The 15,219-nt window shown below is 45.4% G+C and overlaps 1 protein-coding gene across 2 annotated transcripts in view; it reads right to left on the reverse strand.

Annotated features, from left to right (window-relative positions):
* The window catches only part of GSG1L (GSG1 like), a 421,789-nt gene that overhangs the window by 102,977 nt on the left and 303,593 nt on the right, over nucleotides 1–15,219 (reverse strand). For both annotated transcript variants that reach the window (XM_063934232.1, XM_063934231.1), the window contains one exon: nucleotides 11,026–11,137. In XM_063934232.1, coding sequence (XP_063790302.1) covers nucleotides 11,026–11,137 — 112 coding nt within the window. The remainder of the gene's footprint in view (nucleotides 1–11,025; nucleotides 11,138–15,219) is intronic.

The raw sequence follows: 15,219 nt of genomic DNA on the forward strand, positions 1-15,219 counted from the left end.
CATTAATATATCCAATCCATATTGATGAACTTTCTATTCTGGTCAATACCAATGTTAAGTACACCTTGTAGTGAACTCTTAAGCAATACAGCATTATTAAATGTCTTTAGAGTTTACTTCTTTTTGTTTCTGTTATTGGTCCTTTCAAATCAAATAGGGGAGAGAAAATGGCCTTGTTGTTGAAGAACTCCCACAAGATCCAACGCCACTATAATTTCTTCAGCATCATATTGCTATAAACTTTCAATATCTGTTCACAGTCTGTACATACCTGAAGGTGAAGTCTTAGTGCTCAAACAGAAGGTCTCCAAAATTAAAAAAAAAAATGGTGCAGTGATTAAAAAGAAAAAAATATTTGAAATACAACTGACGTCTAGGTCTCAAAGTGGCAGCAATTCACAATATTCTGAGGAAAAAGAGGATGGCTTCATAAAATAATCACTAATCGATTGGACATAAAAGCTCTTCTAATAGATACAGAAAAACTTACTGTATTTATTTATTTAGCAGTCTCAAAAACTAAATGAACTGTGGTTGAAAATATCACTGTGTTGGACAATGATTCCAGTCACTAGAAGCCTGAATTAAAGCACAAGCTAGAGATGGCCCTAGACCATCAATGGTCTATGGTCAATGGCAAGAGAGATGGATTTTTTTTTACATCCTTGGCGGCCTGCCTATGTTGCATCCATTGATGTTTTCCTACCATGTTACCCCATCAGTCCGTGCAGATGGAGCACCTTTAGAAAGATATTGGAACAGAGCTAGATATACTTTCCCTCCCTAACTTTTCTAAAAGTAATTTTAGTAAATTGGAGGCCCTTAATGTTTCCAAATTAGAATCATGTGGCACAACTGTTAGCTTAATTATAATGAAGTACCTGGATGCTAATCTTACCCAATCAGTGCAAGCACTTGGCAAAATATACTGTCATGATCTTGACTTACTTCACTCATGTTCTAAGTAACTTGTCTTGAAACTTACCTCTGCCACCTGTCCTGCAGTTCAGTACTCTTGCTTGTCCCTGTGTGAGAATAGATGCATGAACATTGTCTTCTTGGGGCATGTCAGCTGACTGCATTCCTCCAGTTAGTGTGCTTCTCACCTCAGCTGACACCAGCAACCAATCAGAAACTTGCAACTACTATCTGAGCCTGCATGCACTGGTAATTCATTTAGGGCCAGAGCAACAAGTCTCAACCCTGTGAGATATTCTGCTTTCCAAGCTCTTGCTTGCGGCAAGCTAGTTTACTATTCCTGGCTCCAGAGTGTAGTCATGTAGTCATCCTGCATTGCTGAGTTTCAAGCCCATAAAGTCTGCTAATCATTGCTTACAGAGTCTCATTCAGCCTTTCATTCAGCATTTCCATGCAGACTTTTACTATTATTCTTCGACTCCAGTAATCTGCCTAGCATACAAAGGGGCAGATGTATTAACCTGTAGAAGGCATAAGAAAGTGATAAACCAGTGATAAAGCAGTGTTAAGTGCAAGGTATTAATGCACCAGCCAATCAACTACTTACTGTTAATTTACATATGGGAGCTGATTGGCTGGTGTGTTTATCACCTTGCATTTATCACTGGTTTATCACTTCCTTATGCCTTCTCCAGGTTAATACATCTGCCCCAAAGTTTCCAAGCTGTAACACCTAAGGTTTGAGCAAGAAATTGTGTTACTAATTGCTGAGCCTCCTTCCACACTGATTATCCACCTGGGAGTTTCTCTGTTTGCAGTCTGCAGGTTCCTGATTGCACAGTGTTATCATAGATCAACTAGCAAGTGCTGGAGCAGTGCATTTCCCAATCTGTTGCAGAGATCCTGAATTAATGTTGTGCTGTTAACCCATGAATCACCAGCCAGCAAGATTATGCTTTTGTGTAAACTGTACCTCTATTCCAGCCATAGTATCAGCATCCAGCAGCAAACTCTAATCTTCAGTATTCTGAGACTACTCCAGCTCTTTTCAAGTTCAACTATATCTAGTCTAGTAAAGTCTAACACAGTTCTCACTATGTCCTGTAATGGGTGGTCTTCTGTATACCGGCGGTCGGGCTCCCGGCGCACAGTATACCGGCGCCGGGAGCCCGACAGCCGGCATACCGACACTTATTTTCCCTCGTGGGGGTCCACGACCCCCATAAAGGGAGAATAAAATAGTGTGGCGCGCGTAGCGCGCCACCGTGCCCGCAAGGGGCTCATTTGCCCTTGCCACACTGTCGGTAAGCCGGCGGTCGGGCTCCCGGCGCCGGTATGCTGGTCGCCGGGAGCCCGACCGCCGGCCAGCCGTAGTGAACCCCCTGTAATACCTGAGCTCCACAGTGCTACACTCTGTATCAAGTACATACCAGTACAGTTACCTTCTAAGTAGTGATGAGCGGGTTCGGATCCTCAGAATCCGAACCCCCCCCGAACTTCACCCATTTTACACGGGTCCGAGGCAGACTCGGATCCTCCCGCCTTGCTCGGTTAACCCGAGCGCGCCCGAACGTCATCATCCCGCGGTCGGATTCTCGCGAGATTCGTATTCTATATAAGGAGCCGCGCGTCGCGGCCATTTTTCACTCGTGCATTGGAGATGATCGTGAGAGGACGTGGCTGGCGTCCTCTCAGTTTCTATGTTCAGTGTGCTGCAAATATCTGTGCTCAGTGTGCTGCAAATATCTGTGCTCAGTGTGCTGCAAATATCTGTGCTCAGTGTGCTGCAAGTGCAAATATCTACGTTCTCTGCCTGAAAAACGCTCCATATCTGTGCTCAGTGTGCTGCAAATATCTGTGCTCAGTGTGCTAATTGCTTTATTGTGGGGACTGGGGACCAGCAGTATTATATAGTAGGAGGACAGTGCAGAGTTTTGCTGACCAGTGACCACCAGTATTATACGTTCTCTGCCTGAAAAACGCTCCATATCTGTGCTCAGTGTGCTGCAAATATCTGTGCTCAGTGTGCTAATTGCTTTATTGTGGGGACTGGGGACCAGCAGTATTATATAGTAGGAGGACAGTGCAGAGTTTTGCTGACCAGTGACCACCAGTATTATACGTTCTCTGCCTGAAAAACGCTCCATATCTGTGCTGCATTGTAGTATATAGTAGGAGGACAGTGCAGATTTTGCTGACCACCAGTATAACTATATATATATATAGCAGTACGGTACAGTAGTCCACTGCTCTACCTCAGTGTCGTCAAGTATACTATACCATCCATACCTATGGTGTATTTCAGTTTTGCACAGTTTGCTGACCACCAGTATATAATATATAGCAGTACGGTACAGAAGGCCACTGGTCTACCTACCTCTGTGTCGTCAAGTATACTATCCATCCATACCTGTGGTGCATTTCAGTTTTGCAGTTTGCTGACCACCAGTATATATAATATATAGCAGTACGGTACAGTATGCCACTGCTCTACCTACCTCTGTGTCGTCAAGTATACTATCCATCCATACCTGTGGTGCATTTCAGTTTTGCACAGTTTGCTGACCACCAGTATATATAATATATAGCAGTACGGTACAGTAGGCCACTGCTCTACCTACCTCTGTGTCGTCAAGTATACTATCCATCCATACCTGTGGTGCATTTCAGTTTTGCACAGTTTACTGACCACCAGTATATATAATATATAGCAGTACGGTACAGTAGGCCACTGCTCTACCTACCTCTGTGTCGTCAAGTATACTATCCATCCATACCTGTGGTGCATTTCAGTTTTGCACAGTTTGCTGACCACCAGTATATATAATATATAGCAGTACGGTACAGTAGGCCACTGCTCTACCTACCTCTGTGTCATCAAGTATACTATCCATCCATACCTGTGGTGCATTTCAGCTGTGCGCAGTATATATAGTAGTAGGCCATTGCTGTTGATATATTACTGGCATATAATTCCACACATTAAAAAATGGAGAACAAAAATGTGGAGGGTAAAATAGGGAAAGATCAAGATCCACTTCCACCTTGTGCTGAAGCTGCTGCCACTAGTCATGGCCGAGACGTTGAAATGCCATCGTCTGCCAAGGCCGATGCCCAATGTCATAGTAGAGAGCATGTAAAATCCAAAAAACAAAAATTCAGTAAAATGACCCAAAAATCAAAATTAAAAGCGTCTGATGAGAAGCGTAAACTTGCCAATATGCCATTTATTTATTTATTAACAGTTTCTTATATAGCGCAGCATATTCCGTTGCGCTTTACAATTAGAACAACAGTAATAGAACAAAACTGGGTAAAAACAAACAGACAGACAGAGGTAGGAAGGCCCTGCTCGCAAGCTTACAATCTATAGGACACGGAGTGGCAAGAAACGGCTGAGGCCCTGGCCTATGTTCATGGCTAGTGGTTCAGATTCACATGAGGATGGAAGCACTCATCCTCTTGTTAGAAAACTGCAGTGCCACTCCTAGATGGGCCAGGTGTTTGTGTCGGCCACTTGGGTCGCTTAGCTTAGTCACACAGCTACCTCATTGTGCCTCTTCTTTTCTTTGCATCATGAGCTGTTTGGGGACTATTTTTTAAATCTGCCTTCCTGCCTGACACTGCAGTGCCACTCCTAGATGGGCCAGGTGTTTGTGTCGGCCACTTGGGTCGCTTAGCTTAGCCATCCAGCGACCTTGGTGCACCTCTTTTTTTCTTTGCTTCATGTGCTGTTTGGGGACTATTTTTTAAATCTGCCATCCTGTCTGACACTGCAATGCCACTCCTAGATGGGCCAGGTGTTTGTGTCAGCCACTTGGGTCGCTTAGCTGAGTCACACAGCTACCTCATTGCACCTCTTTTTTTCTTTGCATCATGTGCTGTTTGGGGACTATTTTTTTGAAGTGCCATCCTGCCTGACACTGCAGTGCCACTCCTAGATGGGCCAGGTGTTTATGTCGGCCACTTGGGTCGCTTAGCTTAGCCATCCAGCGACCTTGGTGCACCTCTTTTTTTCTTTGCATCATGTGCTGTTTGGGGACTATTTTTTAAATCTGCCATCCTGTCTGACACTGCAGTGCCACTCCTAGATGGGCCAGGTGTTTGTGTCGGCCACTTGGGTCGCTTAGCTTAGTCATCCAGCTACCTCTGTGCAAATTTTAGGACTGAAAATAATATTGTGAGGTGTTCAGAATAGACTGAAAATGAGTGGAAATTATGGTTATTGAGGTTAATAATACTATGGGATCAAAATGACCCCCAAATTCTATGATTTAAGCTGTTTTTGAGGGTTATTTGTAAAAAAAAAAACACCCGAATCCAAAACACACCGGAATCCGACAAAAAATTTTCAGGGAGGTTTTGCCAAAACGCGTCCGAATCCAAAACACGCCCGCGGAACCGAATATAAAACCAAAACACAAAACCCGAAAAATTTCCGGTGCACATCACTACTTCTAAGCTGCATTGCATGTCCGGTTCCAGCCCGGTTTAGAGCAAGTATGGTCCAGTCATAGCCCGGATCCAGTCTGGTCCAGTCGTAGCCCGGATCCAGTCTGGTCCAGTCGTAGCCCGGCCAAGTCTGGTCCAGTCGTAGCCTGCATCCAGTTCAGCCATAGCCTGGATCCAGTTCGGTTCAGTCTTAGCCCAGACCCAATCTGGTTCAGTCTTAGCTTGGATCCTGTCTGGTTCAGTCCACCAGTATAAACCGGTGTCCCCAGGCATGATTAAACTACAGATTGATTATCTCTTATCCAAAATTCAATTGTATTAGTTTAAATCTAATATACATCATTGGGCTAAATTTAATATACACAATCCATACATCCCAACATGACCCATTCCAGGAGGGACAAAATGCTCTCTACCTGGACTTCCTTCTTAAGTTATGATTGCAATCACCTGTGTTGAAACACCTTTCTTATCAATTAAATAGTTTAACACAATCATTTATTAAGAGGGAAATCCATGTAAAGAGCATGTTGTCCCTCCTGTAATAGCTCATGTTGGAAAGTATGCACAATCTTATACACCGCGTCCGCCTTCCACAGGTGCCCCCCTGTCTAAAGTGCCCCGGGCACCCCCAAGGATTAATCCAGCCCTGCATACTAAACAACAATATTCACCACACTCAAGAAAGACATACCTGGAAAGATTAACACTGTTACCATAGCAGAACCCAGGACTCAGCATTAGGCTCCATCTCCTAAGGCCCCCCTAGTCTCTCATTTGGCTAGTGTGACTGGAGTCTGGGGGCAGGCTTAGGAGAGGCATTCCTTATGCTGAGTCCGGGGTTCTGCATGGCAGCTGTGTTATACAGTGCCGTTGCAGAACTGGAAACACACCAGCACATATATTACATACATCTGCACATGTATGTGTATATATGCTTAGTGCCCCCACCCCTGCATAAGACAGTTGGCACTGCAGCCAGGGGGGCTGCACCCACTGCTGATGAGAAGGATTGCTTGTGTACTTCCAAGCTGCACAAATAGCCCCATGCAATGGCACCTATGGCACTTATAACTCATGGACTATCATAGGTTGAAAATAAAAAATCATTAGTGTAACCAGAATCGACTGCACCCTCATTTGCCCACACCACCTTGCTGTGGCTCTTTATTTGACAAACAACCCCTTTTCTCTCTGGCACTGTGTTCTCTAACAACATGGGCAAATCTCAACTGACTCCCATTTTTTTCTACAGGACAATAACTTCTTCCAATGATGGTAATCGCAAGACATAAATGGCATCCAGCTCCTGAATTACATCACTATAACATTGTATAGCAATAATAAGCTTGGTATTAATTCTAATGGCATTCAGCTATAGAGAAATTTGATTTTATTATTAAATTCTGTGATCATGCAGCTTCAGTCAGATATAATGTATGCATTAATGACATCCTAAACCTCAGCTGACAATTAAGGCCCATATAGACGGGCCGATGCCGGAGAGATGTGTGCCGAGCGAACCGCTCAGCACACATCTCTCCCACCGCTCAGCACAGCGCGATCTGTGCTGAGCGTGCGTGGGGAGATGGGGGGGCCGCTCATTTCACCCAGCGAATGAAGTGAGCGACCGGCTAGATTGGCCTGCATGGCAGGCCAATCTAGCACCAGCGATAGCGATGTGCGGGGCTGCGCATCGCTATCGCTGTTAGGGCTACACACGGAGCGATCTTGCTGAAAATCGAAGCAATCTAGTCAGATTGCTTAGATTATCGCTCCGTGTGTACCCCCCTTTAGACCCATGGCTTGCTGTCCTTCACCATCAACCCCATGGCCTGGCAAAAGCTACATTCAAACTAATTCCCAATGCCTTGCCACTAGTATTTGTATGGCCAAAAAACAGAAAGTGTCTCTACTTGATATGGTGGAAATTATTAGAAAAATCACTTTTTTAGTGGACATATGTTCCTCCATATCACAAAAATATTAAGTTGTGTCAGCATCATGACTGTTTCCAGCTACATAACATTCTGGAAATAACAGGGGTGGTTTCAGTGGCACATTGTTTTGTTCATGAGGTTTTGTACAGACTGTATTTTCTCTACTACAGCATCACTTTTAAAACTTTTATCAATGAATAAACATTGTGACTAAGGGGGACATTTACGAAGCAGTGATAAGAGTGAAGAAGTGAGCCAGTGGAGAAGTTGCCCATGGCAACCAATCAGCACTGAAGTAACATCTACAATTTGCATACTATAAAATGATACAGAGCTCCTAATTGGTTGATGGGGCAATTTCTCCACTGGCTCACTTCTCCGCTCTTATCACTGCTTAGTAAATGTCCCCCATAGTTCTTGACATTAACTTTGAACTCTTTATCCCTTATAAATATCACTTTTTTATTTTAGATGTTTTTAATAGAGATGAGCAGGTTAACCCCCCGAGCTTTGCCATCCGAGCTGGCATCCGAGCCCGGCTTGGGTTTTCCTGCCCGCCTCTCACTGTCGGATTCTCACGGGTTTTGGATTCTATTGAAGTCACTGGTGTATTCTTCACTCTGGCATTGGAGAGTGTACTGGACGGACGTGTCTGACTCAGCACTGTGTCTGCCTGGCATGGCATGGGGCGGGTATTCTGTCTGCCGTATCTGAAAGGGGTGCTCTCTCTGCTGTATTTGAAAGGGGTGCTCTTTCTGCTGTATCAGTCCTGGGGTGCCATGTCTGCTGTATAAGTCCAGGGGTGCCCTGTCTGCCATATCAGTCCAGGGCTGCTCAGTCTTCCATGTCAGTCAAGGGGTGCCCTGTCTGCCAAAACAGTCCAGGGGTGCCATGTCTGCCATATAGTCCAAGGGTGCCCTGTCTGTGCCATATTAGTCCTGGGGTGCTGTTAGGTCTGCTGTATCAGTCCAAGGGTACCCTGTCTGCTGTATAAGTCCAGGGGTGCCCTGTCTGTCATATCAGTCCAGGGGTGCCCTGTCTGCCATATCAGTACAAAGGTGCTGCAAAGTCTGCTGTATCAGTCCAGGGGTGCTGCTAAGTCTGCTGTATCAGCCAGGGGTGCCCTGTCTGCTGTATCTGAAAGGGGTGATCTGTCCATTCATCCAGAGGCTCTGCCCCAGTATTACATTTTAATAATAAAAGCTAAGAAGATAAAGCCTAAAATTCTAATTCTATTTTTTTTTGTTTTGTTTGTGCTGTACCCCAGTGTACTATACAATTTTCATAAGTGCTGTAACACTGCCGGTCAGACCAGTATAGTATTTCCTACTCATACACGTATTGTGCGACACTGTCGGTGAAGTCAACCGCAGTGTGTTATTATAATTATATAAATTTCTGATTTATTTGTGCGACATTGTCTGTGAAGTCAACTGCAGTGTGTAATTATTATTATATACATTTCTAACTCATTTGTGTAACGCTGTTGGTGAAGTCAACTGCAGTAATTATTTATTATATATACCGTATTTGCCGGCGTATAAGACGACTGGGCGTATAAGACGACCCCCCAACATTTCCACTCAAAACATAGAGTTTGTTATGTACTCGCCATATAAGACTACCCCTGCCGTCTCCCTGTCACTAGCAGCTGTCTGGTCCGCCCTTGAATCCATATTATGGATACCTGTAGTACCAGTATTAACCCACCACATAAAGTTGTAAGCCCCCCTCACCTGCAGCTTCCCTGCAGTGCTGCCGCTGTCCCCCCTGCCTAAGCCGCTGTCCCCCCCTTCTTATGCATACCTTGATACTCCAAATCTCTTATACTGTAAGAGACATGTCAGTGCTGCCGCTGTCCGCTATCCTCCCTGCCTAACCGCCTGTCACTGCTGAATGTCGGCTCCTGCTCAGTGACATGAGCCGGGTGCTGCACTGTAACAATACGTGCAGCACCTGGCTCCTGTCCCTGTGTAGGAGCCGGACTTCACACAGCTTCACCCGCCGGCAGCGCCGTACACTCACCGTACACTCACACAGGTGAGATAGAGGCACTTCACGGGGGAAGTGGGGGGGGGGGGGGGGCAGCCAACATCATCTTCTTAACCCCCTGGATTGCTGAAAACGGGGGTCCGCCCGTGAGGCCACGCCCCCTTATGCTAGGCCACGCCCCTGTTTGACGACTTCCCGCCCGGCGTATAAGACGACCCCCGGAGTATAAGACGACCCCCCGCTTGGAGGCATGTTTTTCAGGGGGAAAAAGTCGTCTTATACGCCGGCAAATACGGTATTTCTAATGTGTGCAATCATTTAATTTTAGAGTGGCAAAGAAAAAAAATCAAAAGGAAAGTTAGCTGCGGATGCAGTAAGACAAACTGCGCATTTAGAGTCAGAACCATCAGACAATCTAGAGGAATGTTTAGGGGTATCCACGTCAGCTGACATTTCTCACACTGTCCTCATAGAGAAGCCTCTTAACTTCCTTCCACCATTTCTGAACCATGTGAACATGTGTGGAGATGTACAATTAAAGATACTGATGATGACTCTGATGAGGAGGACATAATACAAATTGAGGATTCATGTGTGGATGTGGGACAGGATGAGGGGGATATGTTCACAGTGAGGATGTTGATGATGTTGTTGTTTGTGTAAGTCAGCCACGGGTGGCTGCAGTTGTTGACCGCAATAAAAAGAAAGCCACATCTTGGGTGTGGGATTATTTTTACTCCAATATTGACAATATTTATGAAAGCATCTGATCCATTTGTGAGGCCAAATTTAGTAGAGGTAGGAATGTTAGCCATTTAGACACCTCCTCCATGTTACGTCATTTGTGGCGAAGACATTACATTTATTGTACAAGATTATAATGCAATTAACACCTCATCAACATCCTCACAGTAATTCCTAACGGAGGAAGTCCTTCTTAAAAATTTTTTTGTGGGGGCCCAAATAAACCAATCATTTTAGCCACAAGTGACAGTCCCTGTCGCTGAAATGATTGGTTTGTTAAACTGTGCATGTCCTGTTTAATATATACAACATATATATAGGGAGGAAGGACAATTCGATCTTGCACCTTATTTCTTTGCGTTATGTGCTCTTTGGAGCATTTTTTGGGCATAGTTTCTAAAACTGCTATCCCGTCTGCCACTGCAGTGCCACTCCTAGATATGCCAGGTGTTAGTGCTACCCATTTCTGTTGCTTAGCTTAGTCATCCAGCTACCTCGGTGCAACCTTTTGGCCTAAATTGGATAAAAACAATATTGTGAGTTGTGAGGTGTTCAAAATAGACACCCCTAAATTCTGTTATTTTAGCTGTTTTTATGATTAAAAAAAAAATTAGAACCAAAACCAAAACACACAAGGGTGGTTTTGGCAAAACCAATCCAAAACCAAAACATGGGGATGGAAAACAAAAACAAAACCTGAAAAATGGCCAAACGCACATCTTTAGTTTTTAATAAGATACTCTATACTTACACGAAGCTATTATTTTATGGGTTTTGCATAAAATAGCGACATGAAATTTAAAACAAAAATAAACCAAGCTAAAAAAATAAACTATTAGCAGCATTTTTCATTGGAAACTTATTTTGTACAAACAGCAAATGTGGTAGACAATGGTAAAGTTCACCCACTGTATGTAGGGATTTTTATTTTATATACTGTAGCACTATTTCTCTAATACTTATTACTATTTCTACCTACCAGAAAGACCACCCGTAATCCCATGAATGGGGTCTCCAGTCTTCAGGCCCCAAACTCACGGTTACTTGAAGGACTTGAGTGTACATCATGTGAGCCACCATTCCTAGAAGACCTTTAGTGGAGGAAGAAAAATCACAATGTTGCATTAATTGAGAATATAGTGTTATATGGGTGTTTATATAAGACTAATAGGTGCATAACTTAAAAAACAGTTTACAAAAATGTCACACTTGGAGTATTGTGTCATAAAAGTGCTGGACGAAGAGCATGTTACACTGCACGGTCTATACAAAACATTAAAAAATAAGAATTTACTTACCGATAATTCTATTTCTCGGAGTCCGTAGTGGATGCTGGGGTTCCTGAAAGGACCATGGGGAATAGCGGCTCCGCAGGAGACAGGGCACAAAAGTAAAGCTTTTACAGGTCAGGTGGTGTGTACTGGCCCCTCCCCCTATGACCCTCCTCCAGACTCCAGTTAGGTACTGTGCCCGGACGAGCGTACACAATAAGGGAGGATTTTGAATCCCGGGTAAGACTCATACCAGCCACACCAATCACACCGTACAACTTGTGATCTAAACCCAGTTAACAGTATGATAACAGAGGAGCCTCTGAAAGATGGCTTCCTAAACAATAACCCGAATTAGTTAACAATAACTATGTACAAGTATTGCAGATAATCCGCACTTGGGATGGGCGCCCAGCATCCACTACGGACTCCGAGAAATAGAATTATCGGTAAGTAAATTCTTATTTTCTCTATCGTCCTAAGTGGATGCTGGGGTTCCTGAAAGGACCATGGGGATTATACCAAAGCTCCCAAACGGGCGGGAGAGTGCGGATGACTCTGCAGCACCGAATGAGAGAACTCCAGGTCCTCCTTTGCCAGGGTATCAAATTTGTAAAAATTTACAAACGTGTTCTCCCCTGACCACGTAGCTGCTCGGCAGAGTTGTAATGCCGAGACCCCTCGGGCAGCCGCCCAAGATGAGCCCACCTTCCTTGCGGAATGGGTCTTAACAGATTTAGGCTGTGGCAGGCCTGCCACAGAATGTACAAGTTGAATTTTGTTACAAAACCAACGAGCAATCGACTGCTTAGAAGCAGGTGCACCCAACTTTTTGGGTGCATACAGTATAAACAGCGAGTCAGATTTTCTGACTCCAGCCGTCCTTTAAATGTATATTTTTAAGGCTCTGACAACGTCCAACAACTTGGAGTCCTTCAAGTCGTCTGTAGCCGCAGGCACTACAATAGGCTGGTTCAGGTGAAACGCTGATACCACCTTAGGGAGAAAATGCGGACGCGTCCGCAGCTCTGCCCTATGTCGAATGGAAAATTAAATAAGGGCTTTTATAAGACAAAGCCGCCAGTTCAGATACTCTCCCGGCCGAAGCCAGGGCCAGTAACATAGTCACTTTCCATGTGAGATATTTCAAATCCACATTCTTTAGTGGTTCAAACCAATTGGATTTGAGGAAATCTAAAACTACATTTAGATCCCACGGTGCCACCTTAGGCACCACAGGAGGCTGTATATGCAGTACTCCTTTGATAAAAATCTGGACCTCAGGGACTGAGGCCAATTCTTTGTGGAAGAATATTGATAGGGCCGAAATTTGAACCTTAATAGATCCCAATTTGAGACCCATAGACAATCCTGATTGCAGGAAATGTAGGAAAACGACCCCGTTGAAATTCCTCCATCGGAGCACTCCGCTGCTCGCACCACGCAACATATTTTCGCCAAATACGGCGATAATGCTTCGCGGTGACTTCCTTCCTTGCCTTTATCAAGGTAGGAATGACTTCTTCTGGAATGCCTTTTCCTTTTAGGATCTGGCATTCAACGCCATGCCGTCAAACGCAGCCGCGGTAAGTCTTGAAAAAGACAAGGACCCTGCTGAAGCAGGTCCCTTCTCAGAAGTAGAGGCCACGGATCGTCCGTGACCATCTCTTGAAGTTCCGGGTACCAAGTCCTTCTTGGCCAATCCGGAGCCACTAGTCTTACTCCTCTTTGCCGTATAATCCTCAATACCTTTGGTATGAGAGGCAGAGGAGGAAACACATATACCGACTGGTACACCCAAGGTGTTACCAGCGCGTCCACAGCTATTGCCTGCGGATCTCTTGACCTGGCGCAATACCTGTCCAGTGTTTTGTTGAGGCGAGACGCCATCATGTCCACCATTGGTTTTACCCAACGGTTTAATAGCATGTGGAAAACTTCTGGATGAAGTCCCCACTCTCCCGGGTGAAGGTCGTGTCTGCTGAGGAAGTCTGCTTCCCAGTTGTCCACGCCCGGGATGAATACTGCTGACAGTGCTATCACGTGATTCTCCGCCCAGCGAAGGATCCTGGCAGCTTCTGCCATTGCCCTCCTGCTTCTTGTGCCGCCCTGTCTGTTTACATGGGCGACTGCCGTGATGTTGTCCGACTGGATCAACACCGGTCTTCCTTGAAGCAGAGGTTCCGCCTGGCTTAGAGCATTGTAGATTGCTCTTAGTTCCAGAATGCTTATGTGAAGAGACTTTTTCAGGCTCGACCACACTCCCTGGAAATTTCTTCCCTGTGTGACTGCTCCCCAGCCTCTCAGGCTGGCATCCGTGGTCACCAGGATCCAATCCTGTATGCCGAATCTGCGGCCCTCCAATAGATGAGCCTCCTGCAACCACCACAGAAGGGATACCCTTGTCCTCGGCGACAGGGTTATCCGCAGGTGCATCTGAAGATGCGACCCTGACCATTTGTCCAACAGATCCCTTTGCATGGAATCTGCCGAAAGGGATTGCTTCGTAAGAAGCTACCATTTTTTCCCAGGACTCTTGTGCATTGATGTACAGACACCTTTCCTGGTTTTAGGAGGTTCCTGACCAGGTCAGATAACTCCTTGGCTTTTTCTTCGGGAAGAAAAACCTTTTTCTGAACTGTGTCCAGAATCATCCCCAGGAACAGCAGACGAGTTGTCGGCATTAATTGGGATTTTGGAATATTCAGAATCCATCCGTGCTGCTTTAGCACCTCTTGAGATAGTGCTAAACCCATCTCTAGCTGTTCTCTGGACCTTGCCCTTATTAGGAGATCGTCCAAGTATGGGATAATTAATACGCCTTTTCTTCGAAGAAGAAATATTATCTCGGCCATTACCTTTGTAAAGACCCGAGGTGCCGTGGACAAACCAAACGGCAGCGTCTGAAACTGATAGTGACAGTTTTGTACAACGAACCTGAGGTACCCCTGGTGTGAGGGGTAATTGGAACGTGGAGATACGCATCCTTGATGTCCAAGGATACCATAAAGTCCCCTTCTTCCAGGTTCGCTATCACTGCTCTGAGTGACTCCATCTTGAACTTGAACTTCTTTATGTATAGGTTCAAGGACTTCAGATTTAGAATAGGCCTTACCGAGCCATCCGGCTTCGGTACCACAAATAGAGTGGAATAATACCCCTTCCCTTGTTGTAGAAGAGGTACCTTGACTATCACCTGCTGAGAATACAGCTTGTGAATGGCTTCCAAAACCGTCTCCCTTTCTGAGGGGGACGTTGGTAAAGCAGACTTCAGGAAACGGCGAGGTGGCTCTGTCTCTAATTTCAACCTGTACCCCTGAGATATTATCTGCAGGATCCAGGGATTTACCTGCGAGTGAGCCCACTGCGCGCTGTAATTTTTGAGACGACCGCCTACCGCCCCCGAGTCCGCTTGCGAAGCCCCAGCGTCATGCTGAGGCTTTTGTAGAAGCCGGGGAGGGCTTCTGTTCCTGGGAAGGAGCTGCCTGTTGCTGTCTCTTCCCTCGTCCTCTGCCTCGTGGCAGATATGAATAGCCCTTTGCTCTCTTATTTTTAAAGGAACGAAAGGGCTGCGGTTGAAAGGTCGGTGCCTTTTTCTGTTGGGGAGTGACTTGAGGTAGAAAGGTGGATTTCCCGGCCGTAGCCGTGGCCACCAAATCCGATAGACCGACCTCAAATAACTCCTCTACGCATCGCCTGTCCACTGTCGTGTCCATAAAGCTCTTCTGGCCGAAATGGACATAGCACTTACCCGTGATGCCAGTGTGCAGATATCTCTCTGTGCATCACGCATATAAAGAAATGCATCCTTTATTTGTTCTAACGACAGTAAAATATTGTCCCTGTCCAGGGTATCAATATTTTCGATCAGGGACTCTGACCAAACTACCCCAGCACTGCAC

This window comes from Pseudophryne corroboree, chromosome 7 (genome assembly GCF_028390025.1).
Source record: "Pseudophryne corroboree isolate aPseCor3 chromosome 7, aPseCor3.hap2, whole genome shotgun sequence".
NCBI lineage: Eukaryota > Metazoa > Chordata > Amphibia > Anura > Myobatrachidae > Pseudophryne > Pseudophryne corroboree.